General features: G+C 42.1%; 1 protein-coding gene across 1 annotated transcript; it reads left to right on the plus strand.

Annotated features, from left to right (window-relative positions):
• The first annotated feature begins 580 nt into the window (after positions 1 to 580).
• LOC311598763 (protein CTLA-2-beta-like) lies at positions 581 to 5,190 on the plus strand. Its single transcript, XM_084784112.1, has 5 exons — positions 581 to 683; positions 3,685 to 3,826; positions 4,111 to 4,233; positions 4,327 to 4,446; positions 4,832 to 5,190. The coding sequence occupies exons 2-5, from the start codon at positions 3,737 to 3,739 to the stop codon at positions 4,838 to 4,840; spliced, it is 342 nt and encodes a 113-aa protein (XP_084640238.1). The 5' UTR covers positions 581 to 683; positions 3,685 to 3,736; the 3' UTR covers positions 4,841 to 5,190.
• Positions 5,191 to 22,656: the final 17,466 nt, after the last annotated feature.

Raw genomic sequence — 22,656 nt, forward strand, 5'->3', positions numbered from 1 at the left:
GTGAAGTCAACACAGCAATTTCCCCATGTCTGACATAACCCTGTAGGCCACCTAGTTTTGTATGCATCCGACATCTGCTCTTTGGTTTAGGCAACTGTAAAGCCCTGAGCTGAGACACTGATGTTCATTCAGGCTGAGAGACAAGAGCTTTCAAGCCCTGTTTATGGAATGGTTATTTCATGCTCCTGTCTGTCAAAGGCTGTTTTTGGGCAAGGCAGACACAAACAAGTACACACTGCTTGATGCTGTTGATGTGCTGTTTGGAGCTCTTTCACAGTTTGTAGGCTACCTGTGCTCTCCCTACAGATGCAGAATACGTGGGTGGGACTGTGAGCTGTCCCCATCGGTGTCATTCTGCTGTGGTTTTGTTCTCTAAAGACTGTTAATTGTAGAAACCAGAACATCCTGTGAGTCCTAGGTTTCTCAGAAAAGCCACATTCTATATGACACAGCTTGGGCCTAAGGTGTGATTAGTTCCCTGAACCATGGTTTCCTGACTAGCTAGTCAGCCTGGCTGATGACTGCTCTATGGGACTGGCTGAGGCCTGGGGAAGGGCTAGCCATGCTCCAGGCAGGAAGGGGCGGGGCCACGGGCTGCTATGGGCGGCACCACTGGCTTCCTTGGTCAGTTGCTCTTAGAAGGCTGGGAGAGCGCAGTCCTGGATTCCTCTTCAGCACTCCAGGTGGGAGCAAAGACAAGAGATGTACACAGACTCTAGATCCTGTGCGCTCTGCTTACCTGGGACCTTCTTATTTCCTAGGTTTAAAATTTTTGTTTTGGCTTTGTTTCCGTGTTTGTCTATTTCGATTTTTTGTTTGTTTGTTTGTTTGTTTTGGTTTTGGTTTTTTTTTTGTGGTGGTGGTGGTGGTTTTTTGTAGGGAGGAGTTAACAATAGAATTACATCATTCCTCCCTACTCTTTTCTCCCTCCTACCCTCGGAAATACATTTTCTGACTATAATAGATAAATGCAGGCACAGGACTGGGAAGGGAACGGAGAGTGCACAGTGGTGGTGGGGGAAGGGAAGGGGGAGTGAGTGCACAGTAGGAAAGGAGGGAGGGAAGGGGGAGTGAGTGCACAGTAGGAAAGGAGGGAGGGAAGGGGGAGTGCAAGGTGGGGGTGGGGGAAGGAAAGGGGGGCACACAGTGGGAAAGGGGAAGGGAAAGGGAAGTGCACCGTGGGGCGTGGGGGAAGGGAAGGAGAGATGGTAGGGAATTGGGGAGAAAGGGGACCCTGGAACCAAAATGTCTGTTTTTTATAGTGAGGCTCTGGGAGAGTGGAAGGCCCACACCTAGGCCCATGCCAGTCACACCCTGGAGCAGGACCTAATACCTTAGCCTTTTGTTGGTAATAAATGGATGGGTGGCACAGCATTCTGGCTTTTTGACTACTTCAGGCTAATAGTAGGAGGAGACAGGGGGGTGAAAAAGCTGAAATATTGGTCAAGTCAGAGAAGAACAAGCTATTGTATTTGCAGTTGAGGATCTGTGAGACCATATGTGGCAAAGAAACTGCAGGTGTAGCTAATGCAGTTTTTGAGGTTTAGGCTGGAGCACTTGCATTCTGGATGCAGCAGCTGGCAGGATGCTGGAACGAAAGTGTGTGTGTGTGTGTGTGTGTGTGTGTGTGTGTGTGTGTGAGTGTGTATGTTAAAGGCAGAAGATAAAGTTAAGGAGTTTACATTTGAAACGTTTAGGCCCATGGTCTTGGTAGTTGGGGGAAGAGAGCCCCAAAACTGGGGAATGGGAAAGGAATCCCATCCTCTGAAATGGAAATACTTATTTCGAGTGTGACCTGTGGATTTGAGTGGATCTCCTGCATCTTACAAGAATCTTTTTAAGTTTACAAAAAAAGAGACAAATGGGCTCGGGAGACAATTTAAAATCTGATTAATGTTAAAGCTCTAAACAGTCTACATACAACAGTAGCATAGGAATGGAAGAGTTCTTATGTACCTTAAATCACTTTCTTATTACCAACCTCAAAACACCTTCTCACCCTCAAACACGCCTTAGATCCTCAGACCTTACATAAACTTTACACTTTTCTGAGAAGGCAGCTGAAGCCTTGGTTTTTGTCATTAAACTGGTCTTCAAACCCTTTAGAGCCACAGGAAGATAAACTACCGCAGGAGGCATAATCCAACCGGCCGAAGTATTGATTAATATGACAGAGGCTTACCCATTATTCAGACAGCCTTCCCAGTAGCTTCTGTGGCGTCAGTGGCTTCAGTCTGGGCACAGATCTTAGGGCAGCATCAGTCCTGGCCCAGCAAACCTGAGAGTTCTTTCTGTGGAAGAGGACTTTGGGAGAATGACCGATCTTATTTTGTCTAGGCAAAATGGGGCAGTCAACTCTCCAAGTGTCCACAGTTTGGGGAGGACCTTTGCAGCGGCCCAGCTGGCTCAAATTTGCCCAGTATCAACAGTCCAGGCAGGGTCATCTCTGGCAGTATCTAAGTCTTCTTGGAGGCCTTGGGGTCAGCACCAGAAGCTGGGGTCTCTTGTCACATTAAGCTTTTTTAATTAAGCATTTACATGTACTTATTCTACAGATTCTATGACAGGTTTGAGGACCACCATCTATAAAAATATAGCTGATCTCAACAAATGGTGGCTCCAGGCGAGGGGCTTGGGACAGTCCTCAGGAACGCCAGGAATGTGAAGGCTTTCCTTGGAGGGTGGGGTTGGAGAAAGGGAGTAGCATTTGCCTGGCCATGTGGGGGAGGGGGAGGGGTGAGAACATGTTTTAAAAAAACAAAACAAAACAAAACATAGACAGATGCAGTTTGAAAACATAAATTATGTAGACACCCTGTGGCAATCCTGTCTCCCAGCCTTTGCCAAATCACAAGAATATGGAAGTGTCGTCCCAATTCGATATACTGTGATTGCTTAAGTTTGGTGAGGTAAATCCAGGAACACCCATCCCTGGAATGTGAGATAACCTTGGAACAAAGGCCTGGCTTTGTTCCAGAGGACTCTTTCCTGCACTGTCATGTCTTCACAGAACTGAGTCCAGATGATTTCTGGACTCCCCCCCCCCCCAAAAAAGGCACCAGGGGCCTCTAGGCAGCAGCTGGGGTACAAGCATCACCTGGAGCCATCCCCACAAGGCCCTGAGTCACTAGGCAGAGGTCTTCAACTTCTCCCGGGGTTTAAAGATCAAATCAGAGCAGGCAGAGAACGTTGAGGTATAGAGAGTGGCCCCAAGAGTCCGGCCTGCGGGGCTGAATGGGGCTCAACTTCTCTCCCCGCCCCCGCCCCGCCCCCCAGTCACCAGCAGCAGATGATCGATTAAATAAACAGAATGAGCTAATTGGCGACGAAGCTAGAATAAGATAAATGCTGGTTTATTAGAAGTGGCACAGGAGGGGGAAGGGAAAGGAGACCTGCGCTGGGGTGGGGGTGGGGGGGATAAGGGAAGCGAGTTGGGGAAAAAGGGGATCCTGGAATCAAAATGTCTGGTTTATATAGTGACTCTCTGGGAGAGCAGAAACCCCGCCCCTAGGCAGAGGGCAGGCCATGCCAGCCACGCCCTGCAGCAGGACCTAACAGTTACTACACTCACATATGCGTGTACATATATACTCGTACATGTAACCTAGTCAATGTGCATAGCAGTACTTGCCTGTGTCTTTTCAAGGCAGATCATTGAGTATTGACCAAATCCTCCACTTCTAGGTTTTTGAGACCTGATCAGTGCTGTCTTTCTGCTCATCCTCTGCGCTTGGGAATGGCCTCAGCTGCTGCTTCCTCTTCTGATCCCAGTTTGGATGCTGAATGGGAGGAATGGAAGATGAAATTCAATAAAAAGTACAGCCCGGTTGGTAATATGGGCACTGTCCAGAGGGATCTCAGAAAGAGTGGCTCTTGCTGCTCGGGCTGTACAGGCAGAAATGTGGCCATAGAGGCCAACCCTCAACAAGGGCTCGCCTGGAAACAGGCACCGTGAGGTCAGGGTGGTGAGCGATGCTGCTCCTGTGGGCCAGGAGAATGGCTGGCTGCAGTGTCCTGAGATCACTCTCTGTGGCTCTTCTTCTCTTATCACTGGACACCTGTATGTAGAGTTGATATGAGAAAATACCATCTATTGTCTTTTTTTTCCAGGAGGTAGAAGGATACAGAAGAGCAGTGTGGGAAGAGAACAAGAAAATGATTGAGCAGCACAACGCAGATTATGAGCAGGGCAAGACCAGCTTCATGATGGGCCTGAACCACTTTGCTGACATGGTGACTACTACATAAATTCTTAGCTTTGTGTTTCTTCTCCACACATCTTTCCTGTATCTGGTTTTCAGTGTTTTATTTTGCTCTTTTATGAAGACTTTTGAAGAATTCAAGAGAAATTGCTGTGGACACTCCATGTGTCCACCAACGGTTCATCATTTGCCTGAATCTGGGGATTTGGAAAAGAACAGCCATGTGACACCTGTGAAGGATCAGGTATGACAGAGTCACAACCCCACCTTCACCTGCCCACAGGGAGCCACGAGGGAACCGAAGTCCTCACCGTGTCAGCAGTGGAACAGCATACACCCACTGTTTGACTACGTGTTCTTCTCTATGAAATGTGGAAAGAGTTTATATTGGGGTGTCATTGACAGCCTTTCCTTCGTGATCGGGGTACTGTAGTTTGGCATTAAACATGGTGAACATGTGTGTGTGTGTGTGTGTCTGTGTGTTTGTGTGAGTTATAAAACACACACACATATATGTATTTATACACATACATATGTATATATACACATACATACCACAGGGAAGATATTGTAACAAAGCCATTATGCTGCAGTTTTTCAAATTAATGTGATACGTGTTTTTATTTCAGCCGGAGTAACAGTTGTGGCTTCCTTGGTAACAATAAGATAGCCTAGGAGTGAAGCAATTATTCTGCCATTGTTCGGTCTCCAAAGTCCAATCTCAGGAGCCTTCTGCCGCAAGATACGAGCTGCATGATGCTGAAGAGGCTGGACTGGGGGAAACCAGCAGGGGGAGCCCGCTGCAGTGTCAACCATGAGCTGTATGGAATGCAACACTGAACTCATGTGAGATCAACACTGTCTTGTGAACTCTAAGGCATATTCATACTAATAAATACTACCAATTCTTTAATCCATGAAGTCCTTTATGTAAATGATTCTCACATGGATCTTTACATTTTACTTTAATAAAAATAATATAAAACCATGATGTCTTAAATTTAGAGCTATATCTGAAATTAGTATTCTGTTTCTTTCTGGTTTTGTTTCTGTCAGTTTTTATGTGTTTAAAGACACAGTTCTGCTTGAAGGTACAGCTCACTGCAGCATGATGTTCTAAGAGAAAGCATGAATGGTTCTCTCATTGTACAGTCAGGTCACAATCATTGGTTGAGCTTATTCCCAGGGTTTTTTTGACCCTACCTTTGACAGTGATCTGAATGTGTGTATGGAATTTTATTGGATTCCAAATTGTTCATTCCCATGAATTCACCAAGTATAGACAGCAATTAGAAAGCTACTCAGTGCAGAAATGGTGCCTTCTGTTCACTGTCCTGTTCCTGTGCCATGAGTCTCATATTATAAGAATATATTAGTGACTTGTACTAACTGCACTGTGGTCACATGAAGCCACCTACCAGATGAGGTCTGTGGTCACAGGAGTGTAGTCAGCACTCGAGTGACTTTTTTACAGTCCGACTGAGCCCAGTCATACAAAGGTACATGGCTGTCTATTGCTGCAAATTGCATTCAGTCCAACCTCCAAAGTCATCATGTTTCCAGAAGTGTTCAATCTCCAAAGTCCAGAGTTTTTCTTACACTCAAGGACTACCATTAACTATGACCACCTATAAAATTAAACCAATGACAACACATTGCAGGCTTCCAACAGACAAATACACAGAGTAGGAATTTCCATTCCAAAATGGAATTATGGGAACATACCAAAGATTGACAAGTCCAAAGCAAGACAATAACCCATCAGAAAAAAATATCATATACTAAATTCCATGGTTGACATAGACAGCTGAGTCCTTCAGCTGTGATCCCTGTAGGACATGTAAACTCTTTCTTAGGCTGTCTCTTTCCATATTTTTTGCTTTCTTTGGTAGATATCCCATGGTGCTGGCCTCACTGCCTCCTGTGAACTCTACTGATAGTAAGATTTCATCCTCAGTTCCATGAGGGCCCCTACAGAGCCTGTTTGCAGATGCTCTGACCTGAGAACAGATGCCTAACCTCAGTGTCTCTCAGAATCCACGCCTCACCGAATTTTGGGTTTTTCATGCCTATAGAACCAGTTCTTTACAAATTTACACTGCCTGGTTTTCACATACCTGAAGGTAATATTTCACACTTGGATCTAAAACGTTTCACTGTCTTGTGCTGATACTGGGGACTCATTTCCCTAGGGAATAGTTTTCTGGAATGCCCTAAGGGCGCCACAACCAAGCCATCCCAATTCTCCCATTGTTAGAGGCATGTATTTGAATCTATAGGACGGCCACTCTAGTTTCCAGGATCTTAGCACTTAATGGTGACCCTTAAAAATACTTGGATAGTTGCAGGAAAGCGGAGTGTTATATAGCCAGGCTGCTATAGGTGCACTACAAGGTAGACTAGGGGTGTCCAGTAGAGACTCTCCCAGTACCTTCCCTACATTAGTCTCTGGAATTCCCCATCTCCCACCGCTGTTCCTATTCTCCTGCCTCATCAGTAGCTAATGACAAATGTAAGGCTGTGGGACATACTTCACACTCAAACCACAGCAGTAAGTAACACCTGCATGTGTGGTCCAGTTCCTCTGGTAGAATATTATCAACCAGGGTCAGCCTCCTTTATACAGAGCAAACATTCTTCCATAGAATTGAATTATATGCACTGTTCTTACTAACTTCCCAAAGCTGCACACGTGTCAGCCCACACTCCTGTCCTCATGGTACCAGTGGCATGCCAGAAAACCATGACACAAATACAACCTGCAAAACTGGAAAGCATCCCCTACACCTTGACACGCAATACTTTGCACTGTAGGCTGGACTGAAGCTACTCCCAGCCCTCTGGATACAGCAGGGTATCGAATAAGTGATTCTTACTTTTCTGGACTAAAGGGTGAATGTAGTCACCGTCAACAAATCAGTTTGTTGGTTTCCTAAACTTACAAAGCATTCTTCTATTTCAGTGCCCCCTTCTTATTTAATGATCTACCTATGCCACCCTGCCAAACACACTTAAATCCGGGTCCAATACCTCATGATGTTCATGCTACTTGTCTTTACTACTCTGGTTTTATCTGCTGAATATAATGACCTCCAGTTAAATAGGTTTCCTACAAATGGCATGATGTCATTTTTCCTTATGTGTAAAAGAAAATGTATTGAGTAAATGCATCATGATTTTTTTTTATTCATTCATCACTTGGTGGATGTCTAGGCTGGCCCCATACCTTAGCCATTGTGAATGGTACAACAGTGAACACATGCATATGAACGTATGTGGTATGCTAACTTAGCATCTCATGGACATACTTAGCTGCATTACAGATATAACTGTGCTTCTTGAGAAGCCTGCACACCAAATCCCCAGTGGCTGCAGTCTACACCCCGTTAGCAGTGGACACTGACTCTTTCCTCAGACCTTTGGCTCCCTGACAGCATCCATTCTGACTCTTATAGGAGACTATCAAGCAGTTGGAATTTTATTTTCCCCTTGTTGTTAAGGACATTGAACATTTTTTTAAAACTTTTTTTTAAATGTTTTTTAAAACATTTTTACAAACTTTCTTAGATAGCTCATTAGTTCACTGGCCATTTTTAAAGGCCATTTTTTTTTTGAGACAGGGTTTCTCTGTGTAGCCTTGGCTATCCTCGATTCACTTTGTAGACCAGGCTGGCCTCAAACTCACAGTGATCCTTTTGCCTCTGCCTCCCAAGTGCTGGGATTAAAGGCTTGTGCCACCATGCCCAGCTAAAGCTGCATTTTTTTTAAACTTTTGAAATTATGCTATAATTATACCATTTGTCTCTCCCCCTACCTCCTTCCAAACATTCCCATATACTTCCCTGCTCTTTGTAATTTATCATCTTTTTTCATTATTTGTTGTTATATGTAACAATATAAATGTGTGTGGATTCATAAGTATATATGCGACTTTCTCAGTCTGCACAATGTTACTTGTATGTTTTCAGGGCTCATCATCTCTAATTAAATAACGAGGTGGTGTGTTCTTCCTTAGGAAAGATTATTTTTCCTGCTCTCAGCATTCATTAGTTCCTTGTAATAATTCCTGTATGGTTGAACCCTCCTTGTCCTTATGGACATAACATTTGACATTTCTAGGAGACAAATGTCACACAGAAAATTCCCTGTTCCTCTGGTTCTGACCTTCCTTCAAACCTATATTCTGCAATACTCTCATACATTTTTTTCTTAATTGTTTTGATGTTTTAGTTGAAGAGGACCTTTACTATGTTGGTTAAATGGGAGTGGTTACTGTTGTTGGAAGCCTTATGGCTTCTTTCTCTGTAATTTTGCTATGGACATAGAGAATCCTATTCATATTTCAAATGTTTATTTATTGGACAGTTTTCTGTTTATAATGTATTCAGTCATTAAACTTTCTTGCCTCCCATTCTCACTTTTTCCCTCCAACAAATCCTCTTCTATTTTTAGGGTGTATGACCCATTGAGTTTAGTTGGGTTGTGTGCATGTGCCTGAGTGGAAGTTTTATTGACTAAGATGCAGAGAGCTTAGTGGTCTATTTGGATTTTGAAATAAGCACATTCTTCACTTGAATGTGTTACTCTAACCCACATACTTGGGAACTTTGAAGGTGTTAGTTTCAAGTGCAGCCAGAACAAGGTAGGAATTTTCAATAGGTCCTTCATGCAATGTAGGAGGCCCTGTTATTTGAGCTATTTAAAACAACATACCTGATTGAATCTGAGTCCTCAGTGACAGGTAGGAATGCTATGTGAAGTCTGTAGTTGGGCCCATAAGTGATCCCTAGCAGAGGCCCTTAGAATATAGAGCAAGTTCCTATGATCTTCTCTGGACAACCCCTCTACTTTGAGAAACAGTCTCTGGCCTACTATCGGGCCTTCAGGGAAAGTGAATACTTGACAGTGAGCCTCCTAATTATCCGGTAACTCAAACTGTGTTCGTGATCAGCTTTTTATGTGACATTTTAATTTATATATTATCATTTATATTTAATTAATTTTGTTAATTTATCAACTATTTAGATAAATAATCATTTCCAATGCATACAAATAAATATAAAACAATTAAATGATAATAATATTATTTATAATTAACTAATTGTCAATTATGTATGAATCATAGCAAAATTTCTGCTATTTATTGGTCGGTAAGAAGGTATCTATGTCTCACAAGACTTGAGGCTCCCTTAGTCTGTGCTTTAGATTTGGTAAGAAACACTGGAAAGGTTTTCTTTAGGTGACCTCAGCTCCCTGGATACAAATCCTGGCCAACTGTGTCATAAGCCCTTAGTTAGAGCTGTGACATTTGAAGCCACAAGGCACAGGAAACTGTTGTGCTACCAGAGCTCACACTGCTTAGCCCTTGTACTAACGGAGCTCACACTGTTCAGCTCTAATTCCTGAAGCCCTGAGCAACAACTCACATGTGGACTGACAAATGCTCCATGTACTTGCTTTAGATATCTGTTTATTGTATCTCTGGGACTGACAAATTAAAAGGGGAAACTTGGACAAGATATACTCAAGGGTAAGTTAGACTAGATACTCAGTTGACAGAATTGTACCTAGTATGTGAAAGTGCATGCAGAAGGCCTGGAAGACTACCTCACAAGGTAAAATATGTTTGCCTTTTTCCTCTTTAATTGAGAATAGATTTTTTTTCCACATAATATATTCTGATTACAGTTTCCCCTCCCTTTTTACCTCACAGTTTTACCTCACTTCCCTTTCTATCCAGACTTATTCCATTTTGTCTTTCATTAGAAAACAAACATGCTTCTAAGGGATTATAACATACTTCTAATAACAACAACAACAATAATAACAACAACATAAAATAGTAAAGAAAAAGTACCACATTGCATTTGGACAAGACAAACAAACAGAAGGTAAATCCCACAGAAGGCACAAGAGTCAGAGAAGTAAAGCACTCATCCTCACACTCAGAAATTCCAGAAAAGCACTAACCTGGAAGCCATAACATGCATGCAAAGACCTGGTGTGCTTCAGACCCATGCAGGCCCTAGGCAAGCTGCTGCAGTCTCTGTGAGTTCACATGACCTTTGACCGTGTTAGAGGGCTTTGTTTTCTTGTTGTCCTCCATCCTCATGGGCTACATCTTTCTGCCTCTTTTTGCAGAGGTCCCTGAGGGGAGGGATTTGATGAAGACCTTACATGTAGAGCTGAGTGTTCCAACGTCGCTCAGTGTCTATACAACATCTGCTTATAACCTCCTTCACATTCCTTACTTAAATATCTGGAATAGTAGTTCAAATAGTCTCACCCTACTACAACTGTCTTCAGTTTTTTAGGAGGATGTAAGAAAAAATTATTTTCTCCTCTGCACACAGCTTTTTATTATTTTCATAATAAAATATAGCTTCAATACTGATATAATTATATGAAATGCATAAATATTAACAACCAGTGCACATCCATAATTCTAGTGCAGAATTAAGGTACATAAAACTGAATGTTTTAATAAAGCAAGACCTCATACTGAACACTGCAAGAAATCAGTAGTGCCTCTTGTACATACTCAACTGTTGACATGAAAACAGACATTACCAAACACTAATCTAGCTGTCCTTATAATGTATAAGAACCATAGTTTCCAGGCAGCACAAAGGGACTTCCAATTTAACACAGAAATGGTATCACCAGAGAAGCACCAGAAAGGTTGTATACTCTAAACTGAAGCCACATCGTAGTACACTGTTATTACATTTCCATACCTTACAAGAGTAGTTTCTGTTTCCTAAGCCTAATGTATCCTGAAAACCATGTTTTCCAGCTTAAGTTGGACTTGTGACCCCATGATGTATGCCCGCCCCTTTGCCTTGCTAAACTCCTGAATCTGTGGTATTTGCTTTCCCTTTTGCCTTACGAAAATGTCTTCCAGATACCCTGATGGCTCCCCTTCCACATGATGTATGTATGCTTGCATTTATTTTTATTACATCTTTTCTAACAGCCAATTATCCCAAAAGTTGTTGTTGGGTTTTTTTTATGACACTTATTTACCGCACAAGGAGCCTTGAGTCCTGAGTCAGCCACTCTTTTGTCCTGATGCTAACAGCCAATTATCTCGACCCTGACCCTTCCTCTGGTGATGATTTTCTATTCAGGCCACCCAGAGAGACCTCCAAAGCCAGTGAGAGACTGCTCTCTGAAGTCTCAGCTTTGGAAGAGACATCTGACAGGCTAGTTCTAAATAAAACCTGCTTTAGTCAGCAGTCCTGGAATTGGTTTTCCTCAGGTCTAACAAAGCACACTGCCTTTAGCAGTTGTTATTGTACAAAGCAGTAGGGTATGCAGCCTGTGCAATGCACCCAGGAGTGCTGGTGTCCTATACAGGATGCCATAGGAGAAAACAGCCCCTCTCCCCACCAGCAAACACAGCGGAGTACCACTAAGAAGTCCACTGCAGTGAGGATTTTCCATACAGGAAACCCAAAGTATTTTAATAACTGTAAACATTCTTTCTTGACCAAAACGTTCAACAAACGTGCACATGAAAAAGCATAGGTTCAAGGTCTTTGCAGTTTAAATTTCAGATGCGTGTTATTTAATGAAATAACTGGGCATTATAAATAAAGTAGAGTTTTAATTTCTTTTTGTAAACAAAACAATGAATGATAATCTGTACTACAATTTAGAGAGAAGAGTGATGCAGACATCTCTGGTGCAGGTCAAACGTTATCTCAGGGCCATGATCTTGGCTTCATGGCTTTACACATAGCCATCTGTGATGGTACCTTTCACAAAGTGTCCTACTTGGCATATCTTAGAGGAGAAATTTAAGAAACCTGTCCTACCAACTTGCACATCCTCAGGATTCCACAGAACCTCATAGTGGACCCAGCTTTCTTCCCTCACCCCATCCCTTTGTGTCCTCTCTACCTGGGAACCCATTGGCCTTGCTGGCCTAGGAATCAGTGTCCACACTGTACGTGAACCCAGATATACAGATAATAACACAAAACAAAGAACAGAACACCCTAGAAACAGCACAAATAAACAATCATTACTGTTCAAGACAATATGTCTCCACCAGAACCCAGCAAGCCTGCTACAGAAGACCCTAAGAAATGCAGCAAAGCTGAACACAAAGAAAGGACTTTGAAATAGCTATTATGAATATGCTCAAGGACCTTAAAGAGGATATGAATAAATTGGGTAGTGATGCCTGTGAAAACACACACACACACACACACACACAGAGAGAGAGAGAGAGAGAGAGAGAGAGAGAGAGAGAGAGAGAGAGAGAGAGAGAGAGAGAGAGAGAAGAATGAAATAATAAAAACAGTGCAACACATGAAAAAACAAATAAAGTCACTAAGGAAAACCCAAACAAAGCAAAAACTAGAAATTAAAATTTTAAGAAGTCAAACAAAATCCTTAGAGATAAGACCCAACAACAGAGTACAAGACATAAGACATCGAAGGAAGAAAATATCAGGCAGTGAAGACAAGGAAGAAGAAGCAGAGACATCAGTCAAAGAAAATGTGCAATCTAAAAACATCTAGGCAAAACACATCCAGGAAACAAGGGAAACTGTGAAACGCCAAACCTATTAATATAGGAACATAGGAAGGATGAAAAATTTAAACAACATCATAAAAGAAATTTCCCTACTCTAAGGAAGGAGGTGCCTATCAAGGTATGAGAAACACAGAGCACCAGAAAGACAGTACCAGAACACAAATTATCCAAGACACTGAACACACAGAACAAAGGAAGATAATAAAATGCATAAGGGGAAAAGACCAAGTAGCACATGAAGGTGGACCCATTGCAATAACAATGAATTCAATGGAGAGTCAAAAAGCCAAGAGGGCCTGGACAGATGTTAGAGACTAGAAGACCACAGGTGCCAGAGCAAACAACTATACTGAGCTAAACTTTACATCATTATATTAAAAAAATCAAATTTGAGCAGTATCTACCTACAAGTCCAGCTCTTCAGAAGGCACTAATAAAAGATGAATTTAACAGGCTTACAAAGACACCAGATGCTGGTGTGAAAGGACAAATCTGATGCTGTTTACCTTTTCTCCTGATGCCAAAAGCCATGTGGCAATTAAGGCAGAGCTTGCTTATGATAGCAGCCCTAAAGTCCTTTTCTGCTGTAGCATTTATTTTCGACACACAAGTGTTAGCCTAGGAACAGATTCACAAGCCTGCCTCCTAGCTGCCTAGCAACCTCTGATGTCATCACCTGCCACTGCCATTAGGGCCCCCCACCCCCGCCAACCTGTAGCCCCCTTACTCTTTGTCTCTCTTCCTCTCTTCCTCTGTCTTTCTCTCTGTCCCCTGGGGTGCCCCCTTCCTTCTCTCCCCATCCAGGCTTCTACAATAAATCTCATACCATACGTCTTGTGTGGAGCCTATTTCATATTTAATAACAAGAACAGAACACTAAACAAAAGTCACATCTTGACTACATTCCCAAGGCTCAAATGTGCTGCGAACATGCAGGGATTTCTTTCCTTCTGTTTGGAATGTGAACTAAATGTTGTTCCTGTTATGTGTAAGCTGTTGGAAGTTTTCCTCTAACTTGACTGAGGGGAAGGCACACACATTTTATAGGGCTCTATCTATCCAGGTCTGCCTGTAACAAGCACACAAACATCCTTAAATATCAATTATGTGTCTGACAAATGCACAGTAAAACTCTGGGAAACTCAAAGGGAAATGGGCAAGAATCTATCGCTTTACCTTTTCTTGAGTTATAGTTAAATAGAAACAAACTTCAGATCTCTTCACTTGCAGTAACTTACATTCTCTGTAGTTTTCAGTCACACCTGTATGTGATTTTTTTTTATTCTGATTTTTGCTAAATCTGCTTTCTGATCATAGACCCAGCTGTGCTTGTCAGCGTGATGGTGAAGTCCACACAGCAATTTCCTCATGTTCTGTCACCCTGTGGCCACCTAGTTTTGTATGCAACAGGCATCTGATGTTTGGTTTGGGCAACTCAGGTGATCTTTATTCACGATGAGAAGTCCTGGATTGAGACGCTGACGGCCAGGCTAAGTCACCAGTGTCTGACACCTCTGTTTCTTGCTAGTTATTTCATCCCCTTTGGAAATGCTTCTGTCTGTCATTAGTTGTGTGGCAGGCATGGCAGACACAGACAGGTACACACTGCTTGATGCCTCCGATGTGCTGTCACCAGCTCCTTCACCAGTAGGCTAGCATGTGCTCTCCTGACAGATGCAGAATCTGAGGTGGGACTTTGAGATGCATTACTGTCCCCAATTGTGTCATTCTGCCATAATTCTGCTGCCCCTAAAGATGTTCTTTGTAACAAAGAGAGACTAGTCTGTGAGTCTTAAAATTCTCAGAAAAGTCACATCCTGTAAAACACAGGTTAATCCCTGGGGTCTAGTTTGTCTCTTGAGCCATATTTTCTTTAGCTCTGTGGCCCAGTTGCCTTAGCTGAGCTTGCACGTGATGCCAGGTGGTGGGCCAAGGCCCCCAGGTAGGGAGAGCCACCACCTGGAGGGGATTGGATTGGAGGCGGGGCTGAGCCTGAGCCCTGGGGGCCTCCTTTGTATTTAAGCAGCTCCTCTGCAGCCAGGGACAGTGCAGTGCTGGCTTTAGCCTCTACCTGGACACTACAAATTTCAGGCAAGAAACAAACACCAGCCAAGGTGCACAGGGTGTGAGATCCAGCTGGCTGCTGCTGCAAAAATGTTCCAATAACGTTGGGATGGCTAACCCTAGACTTTCTCTGGGTTTTTTGGTACCTGGCTCCTGCTGTTTTCCCAACCACTCTTTGCTTGGCAATGGCCTCAGCCTCTTCATCACCTGACCCAAGTGTGGATGCAGAGTGGCAGGAGTGGAAGACGAAATATGGGAAATCCTACAGCCAGGTAGGTAACATAGGAACAGTCCAAAGATCTCAGAGAGGATGATCTTAACTGCAGGGAGTTTGGAAAGATAAAAGTAGGCATGGAGGCCAGCCATCACCAAGACGTTGCCTAAAGACAGGCACTATGAATCCAATGTGGCCAACAGTGTTGATCCTCTGAGTGTGGCGAATGCCTGGCTGTAGTGTCCTGAGATCCCTCTCCATGGCTCCTTTTTACTATATTCCACTTGGTCAGCATGTAGGGGGAATTAATCTGAAGGAAGTACTATCTGTAGTGTTTATTTCCAGGATGAAGAAGGACACAGAAGAATGGTGTGGGAGGAAAATAAAAAGAAAATCAAGCAGCACAATGAAGAACATGAGCAGGGCAAGGCCAGCGTCTGCATGGGCCTGAAGGAATTTAGTGACTTGGTGAGTGACAGTGAACTGTTAACCCTGTGTTGCTTCTTCTCTGATTTTTTCCGCTATCTGTTGGTTTTTTAATGTTTTATTTGCTTTTTCCGTGAAGACTAATGACGAATTCTGGGAAGGGATGACTTGCTCTTCAGATGCAGTGTTGGGAGACCAAGACGTAATGAACACAAATCTCTTTAGTGATATCACTGAATTTGAGGATTTGACAGCGGACAATAATGTGACACCTGAGAAGGACCAGGTATGACAGTGTCGCATTCCCACCATCAACCGCCCATAGGGAAGCCAAGAAGGACCTGACATCCTCACTTCTCTCAGCTGTAGGAACACAAGCAGTCCACTGTTTCACCAAGTGTTCAGCTCTGTGAGCAGTGGCTACAGTTGATATTTGGTTATGATGATAATCTTTCTTCTTGCTTGTGGTAGATGTACTGCAGGTTGGGCTTTCAATATGGCTGCTTCCCTTGAAGGACAGAAGTTCCAGGGAAGATACTGCAATAAAGCCACGGTGCTTCATTCTTTCTAATGAAGGCCACATACTCTACACTTCCAGCCAGAGTAACAGTTGCGACATGGATAGCAACACAAAGCTAGGCAAGGAGCAAAACAATTACTTTGCCATTGCTGGAGGAGCCTTCTGGCCCAAGATGTGAGCTGCACAGTGGTGACAAGGCTAGGGGGAAAGAAGAAATAGCAGGGGCTTCCCAGTTATAATGGTCAACCTGTGCGATGAAGGATCCAACACTCAAGACCTCTTATGTGAACTCTGTCTCTTGTTCACACTAATAAAAACTTACCAATATTTTAAACCATGCTCTGAAATCCTGTATGTGTTTGATTCTCACAAGGATCTGTAAATTTTGCTCTAGTAAAAATAAGGTACACTCTAATGTCTTAAAAATAAAGCTTGATTTTAAACGTAGTATTCTTTCTTCCTTGTTTTATTTCAGTAAGTTAAAAAAAAACTCTGCTTGATGGTACACCTGACTGTGCAGTAGTATTCTGGGAGGGAGAGGGGGTGGCTCTCTTCACTGTAGAGTCAGGACTCCACCCTTGATTAAGCTTTGTTTGCAGGGTGTTAGGGGCCCTCCTTCAGCAATGACCTGAAAGTCTATTTGAATTTTTCTAGAATGCAATGATTTTATTTTATTTTATTTTATTTTTAATGCAATGATTTTAATTCACATGAATTTGACAAGTAAAAATTGTTATTCTGTGCAGAGAGAAGATGCCTTCTTCTGTTCTACTTCTCTGCACAGCGCTCTCTTCACACAGGAGGCGTGTTGAAGGCATCTATAGAATGAGGTCTGTGGTCTCAGGAGGGTAGGCCATGTTCAAGGGACCCTGTTGTAACCCAATACAGCCCAGTCACGAAAGAAGTTCATAGCTATGTTAGGGTACAAAATATACCTTTTGTGTTTTCCTATATACTTTAGTTCTGTTTTATAGTTTTCTGAAGAACATTGGAACTGTAGTGAGAAGTCTGTTATCTAGATGGCTATTGACAGTCTACTAATTTTTGTGCTACCATGCCAATCCATAAGCATGAAACACATTTCCTTCTTCAAGCTTCTTCATCTGCTTGTTTCTTTGTTGTCTTAATGCTTTCACTGCAGAGGTCCTTTGCCACCTTGATTATGCCTATTCCTAGGTATTTTATTAAATAATAATTTTACATTATTTAAAAGTTGTGAATTATATTTTTTCTTGACTTCTTTCTAAGTTTGTAACTGACATACAGAAAGTTATTCATATTTTTATTCTTTCGTGGATTTATAGATACATAATTACTTTAGGCATCTCTATCACCCATTACACTTTCTTACTTCTTTCTTGCCATTTAAACTCATCTTCCCCAACAAATCTCCTTTCTGCCTTATGTCTTTTCTTGGTGTGTGGCCCACTGAGCTTAATTAGGGTTGCTTGCATGTGCCTGGGTAGGAAGTCCATTGACTAAGATGCACAGAGCTCAGTGGCCTGTTTGGATTTTGAAATCCACACATTCCACACTTGAATGTGTTACTCTAACCCACATAGCAAGTGAAGCTTAAAGCCGCTGGTTTTCAGCGCAGCCTGAACAAGGTAAGGGTTTTCAGCAGCTCCAGGCTTCTGTGTAGAATGTTCTGTCACTTGATTCATGCAATCCTGAACACATGAGTGGACTTCAGACCTCAGTGTCAGATCAGAATGTTGTCTATGGCAGACCCCTTAAGTGAATTTCAGGAGAGACCATTGAGAATGTAGAGCAAGATCCTAATATCATTTGTAGACTATTTCTATCCTCTGTAAAACAATGATGGGCCTTTTATTTGCCCCCCCCAGGGAAACAGAATATTTGGCAATGGAACATGAAGTTACCATGTGATCTGAGCAGCAGTTCATGAGTTGAGATTTATTTGACTCACTAAGCCATGAAATTAGACATCTATAAATACAATCTTTCACATGGCTAGGCTTGAGCACATTCTGAAGGAGTAAGCCACTTACATGAAGAAATTTTCCAAATGCCTATGGTTCTTAGATCTGTGGCAATGCCTTTCTCTCTCAGATATGCAGCTATGACCTCATGAAATATGCTCAAGGAATGATTGAGAAAAAGAAGGTCAGAGTGTGGCAGCAACGGCTCTTTACACTAAGCAGCCACTACTCAGAAGGTATGTCTAGAGTATTAGAGCCCTTTGCTGGAACAACACTGAAAGTTCTGGTGAAGGGACATCTTCACACTGGGTAAAATTCTCGGCAAAGCACATGGTCATACACTTTTCTTGGAAGAAATGACTATCGTTCAACTCAGTGTTACTATCTGGACCACAGCCAATGGTCTGACTGTACACCTGAGACTTAGGATGGAGGATGATTAGAAAATTGGTGAAAAAGTCATTCAGAGAATAGGTATTGTTATAGGAGTAGCCAAGGCCCATTACAGGAAAATTATTTCCTTCAAATACAGAGAATAGGAACTTCAGTGTGGTTGGACACTAACATTTAATTTCCCCAGTTGAATTACCTCTAAGAAACCATTCCTCAGGGAGGCAGGACATTCCCTCTGGAAGGGCAATCCTCCTTAAGCCATGTGGAATAGTCAGGAGGATATCCTTTCATGAGATAAGCACTCTGCTTTCCAGAACCCTCGCCCCTTATCACAGTGACTCACGCAGCTGCAGCTCACAGTGGCCTTGCTTTTCTGAATCACTCAAAGTGTGACTTGCCCTGTCCTTTTTCTGCCTATGTTTCAAGCATGCTTTCATTAATATTTGGGGTTTTGATGTGTTTAAAGATCCCCTCCATGTTGTGGGGCTGCTTGTCCATCACGTAGCTGACCTACAAGCCAGCCTAACTCAAATGGTGTGGCTTTCTGACTTCTTCACTATCTGACTCCTCCAAGAGTCTACTGAGACGTTCAGCTTGCTTACTTCAAGTTTTCTTTGAAAGACTACCAACCTTGTTATCACACTTCTGTTTTAGTTCACTTTTCAGTTCTTAGATATGTTCTTAGGGAACTCCAATTTTTCTAGTAATCTGTAGTTCACTGGCAAGACTACCCAATGTCTCTGATAACTGTATGCTGATAGATCTCTTCAAATGGGGCAAAGACTTGACTATTCTTATGCTCCTGAAAATGCTCATCAAAAGGTGATTTCAGCAGAGGAGGGGCTCAGTAATCAAGAAGATATTGTGAGTTAGTCTGTGGAATGTCAACATCTCTTCTCAGCCATCCCTGTTACTGTTCAATGGATCCATGAAGAAAGAGAAGTGGAGGCTGAATTTGGACTCAACATCTTGGACTTTCACACACCAAATCTGACCAGGATATGGCTGTTGCTTAGCATCAAGTATGCCAAAAGCAGAGATCAATACCAGGCCCTAGATATGGGCCATTTCTGGAGTGACTTAGTAGCAAGCTTTCTGCACCAAACCATAGAGAGTGTTCTTTGCTTTTATTAGAATAGACGTGTACTTTTCTGCTATTTGTAGACCTACAGATGCTTTGTCTACTGTTGCAGTATTCCACACGGAATTGTTTCTGAACAATTAACTCACTTCATGATCAAATAAGTGTGGAAACTGATCCTTGGAGCTCACTAATCATATCAAATTCCCCATCATTCAGAAACAGCTGGCTTCATAGAAAGATTGAATGGCATTTTAGAGACACAGCCATAGCATCAGTTAGGTAGTGATAAGACGATAGCCTAGGAATAAGTTCTCTAGAAGGCTATCAAACACATGATATGGCTTCTCATATAGCCAGGAGTCACTGATCCAAGAATCAAGGGGAAGCAATGAGAATGGTGCCACTGAACAACACTCGTAGCAGCGCACTAAGAAATAGTTTTCTTTCCCAAACTTTATGCTCAGGTGCACTTGAAATTTTGTTTCCAGAAATGGGAACGCTTCTGTCAGGAGTCACAACAAACATTCCATTGAACTGGAAGCTAAGACTTTCTCCTGGCCACTTTGAGCTTCTGATATCTTTGAGTCAAGAGGCTAAGAGAGGAATTAACTGTTAGTAAGAGTGATTGATCCAGACTAAAATATGGGGACATATTTTCCACAATAGAGGTAAGGAAGATTTTGAAGTGCCCAAGATCTTGTGTATCTTGGAGTGGCCATGTTATATGTTTAAGATCAATATGAAGCTACAAAAACCCAATTAAAGCAGGATGATAAATGAATGGCCTAGATCCTTCAAGAATGAAGGTATGGTCAGGTGGAATTTCTATGGTAGCGTTGAAAGTGAGTGATACATGATGTGACTAGAGAGGTAATCAAAGACCATAGCCTTGGGGGAAAATATCTGATCTCAGCCTATTGGCAGCTCCCCTGGCTTCTGAGGCTCCAGTGCCATTGGGAGAAGGATCCAGGAGCACTGGTAAGCAGTGAGATACTGATGACCAGGAAAGATGTGCTGACACCTGCAGGAGCTGTTCAGATTGCTACATTCTGAGTCTTGGGTAGGGGGAAAGTATGACAGTTCCTTGTAGCCATTGAAAACAAGTGATTAAAGTCTATTTGCAGATGCATATAACATCTTATCAAGTAACCCTTAATTAATGCATGAAAGGGTATAGTTTGGAGTTATATATGCGTGGAATTGAGACTTGTATAGTTTCCAGACATGTTGGAGGGCCTATAAACTCATGAATGCCTGGAACCCTGTGTGTATTCCAATCACCCATAGATTAAGGAGATACAAGGTAGAAAATGTTTCAAGGAAAGGATCAAAAGTTATATAGGACAGATTCCTGTGTCTTCACTTTCCAAGGCTGTTTGTTGAAGAAGCTTCCAGCTGGCACCATCAATGAGAGCTTGGCCATACTAGCTTTGTGACCAGCCTTGATCTCATGCAAATCTCATGGCTTTGGCTAAACAAATATCTTTGGTGGACTTTTATGATACTTTCTATGATGGCTAATCTTTCTTGTCAAATTCATACAATTTGTAAAATGGGTCTTCAATTGAAGACTTGCCTTTATAATATTGGCCTGTTGGCATGTGTTTGAAGAACATCCTTGACTGACAATTGATGTGGGAAGTCTCAGTCTATTGAGGGGATACCATCCTTGGGAAAGTGGGCCTAAGCTCTATAAGAAAAGTAGCAGAATGTGAGACTAGGATTAAGCCAGTAAGTCTCATTTCTCCATGGTCTTTGTTTCAGTTCCTGAGTCCAGACTCTGCCATGAGCTTTTGCCCCGGCTTCCCTAAATAAAGGATTCTCACTTATATATTGAAATAAACTATTTTCTTTTTAAGTTGCATTTTAGTCATAATGTTGATCATAGCAACAGAAAATAAATAAAAGCAGTATTCAAACAAATTTATGTTCACACTAATTTCTAGAACCTTCTTCTGGGATGGAGAACTTTGAGTTTGTTAGAGCTGCTTTTCCTGGGAGAATAGTGCCCTTACACATAGTCTGCTAGTCAATGGCAAAAAGTGCATGCATACCAATCACCCACCAACAAGAAAGATTTCAGAAATAGCTATAATGGAGGACTTTGTTGTCTTATGTTGTCTTTTCATTCCACAAAGTTCTGTAAGTGTGAAGGGCCTTCTGGCAAGATAAGTTTCAGTTTCATAAGATGAGAGAAGATGCAAAGGTTCTTTGTTTTAAGTTGCCCTTGAAGATTCTGCTCTTTCTAATGAGATTCTGGGTCATGTTCTCCAAGTTATTAGTAAAGAAGTGTAACACAAAGATCTCCTGATTGAGGTAGACCAGGGAAATGTGAACGTGTCCTTGATTCAGAGACAGAAGGACATGTGACATGAAGGCTCCTTTTACTTTTTCCTTAAGACTCACATTGTATCAACTATTTATTGAAAAGTGAAAATGTGTGCTTGATTGTAGGAGCACCAGAACTGTAAACACGTTACAAAAGGAGATTATTTCTGGGATAAAACAATATTGCTATGCCCTGTTAAAAAAAATAAACAGAACTGTTGATTAAAGAAAAACTTCTGCCCTTTTCCTTCTACTGCAAAACACTTCTGTGAACTTACTATGTAATATCATAAGCTAGAGAAAGAAGTAAATATTATAAGCTAGAGAAAGAAGTGAGCATAGTATATAGCTTAATATTTAAAGTCATGTTTACCAGCCATTGCTACCCAGCATTGTACAGCACACTCTTTCTAAAATCCTGCTTATACTACTGTCTTAATTAGTGCTACTATTTCCATGATGAAATGCCATAAATCAAAAGCAACTTGAGGAAGAAAGGGTTTATTTGGCGTATGTATTCTGAATCAGTCCATTGAGTGAAGTCAAATCACAAAGCCAAACCTGGTGGGACCCTGGAAGGCAGAGCTGGAGCAGAAGCCAGGCATGAGTGCTGCTCACTGGCTTGCTCCCATGCCCTGCTCAGTCTGCTTTCTTCCAGAACCCAGGACCACCAATCCAGGCATGGACCCACCTTTATTTATCACAAATGAGATCACAAATCCATCTTAAGGAGATATTTTCTAAGTTGAAACTTCCCCATCTCAGATGACTCTAGCATGTGTCAAGTTCGTGGAAAACTAGACATTTCAAGACAATTTCTAAAAATCCAATCTATTGATAAGGATACACACACGTGTTTATAGAAGATTGACAATAGTCCACAGTGAAACCACAGCAGATTTATAGTAGGAATATGTTTATACTAAAGTACAGT

Source organism: Acomys minous, assembly GCF_964271855.1.
Source record: "Acomys minous genome assembly, chromosome: 5".
Classification (NCBI taxonomy): Eukaryota; Metazoa; Chordata; class Mammalia; order Rodentia; family Muridae; genus Acomys; species Acomys minous.

Coding starts and splice junctions, on each gene's coding strand:
- LOC311598763 (XM_084784112.1), top strand. CDS start 3,737: ATGGCCTCAGCTGCTGCTTCCTCTTCTGATCCCAGTTTGGATGCTGAA. Junction 3,827..4,110: donor TCAATAAAAAGTACAGCCCG/GTTGGTAATATG, acceptor TTTTTTTTCCAG/GAGGTAGAAGGATACAGAAG. Junction 4,234..4,326: donor TGAACCACTTTGCTGACATG/GTGACTACTACA, acceptor TCTTTTATGAAG/ACTTTTGAAGAATTCAAGAG.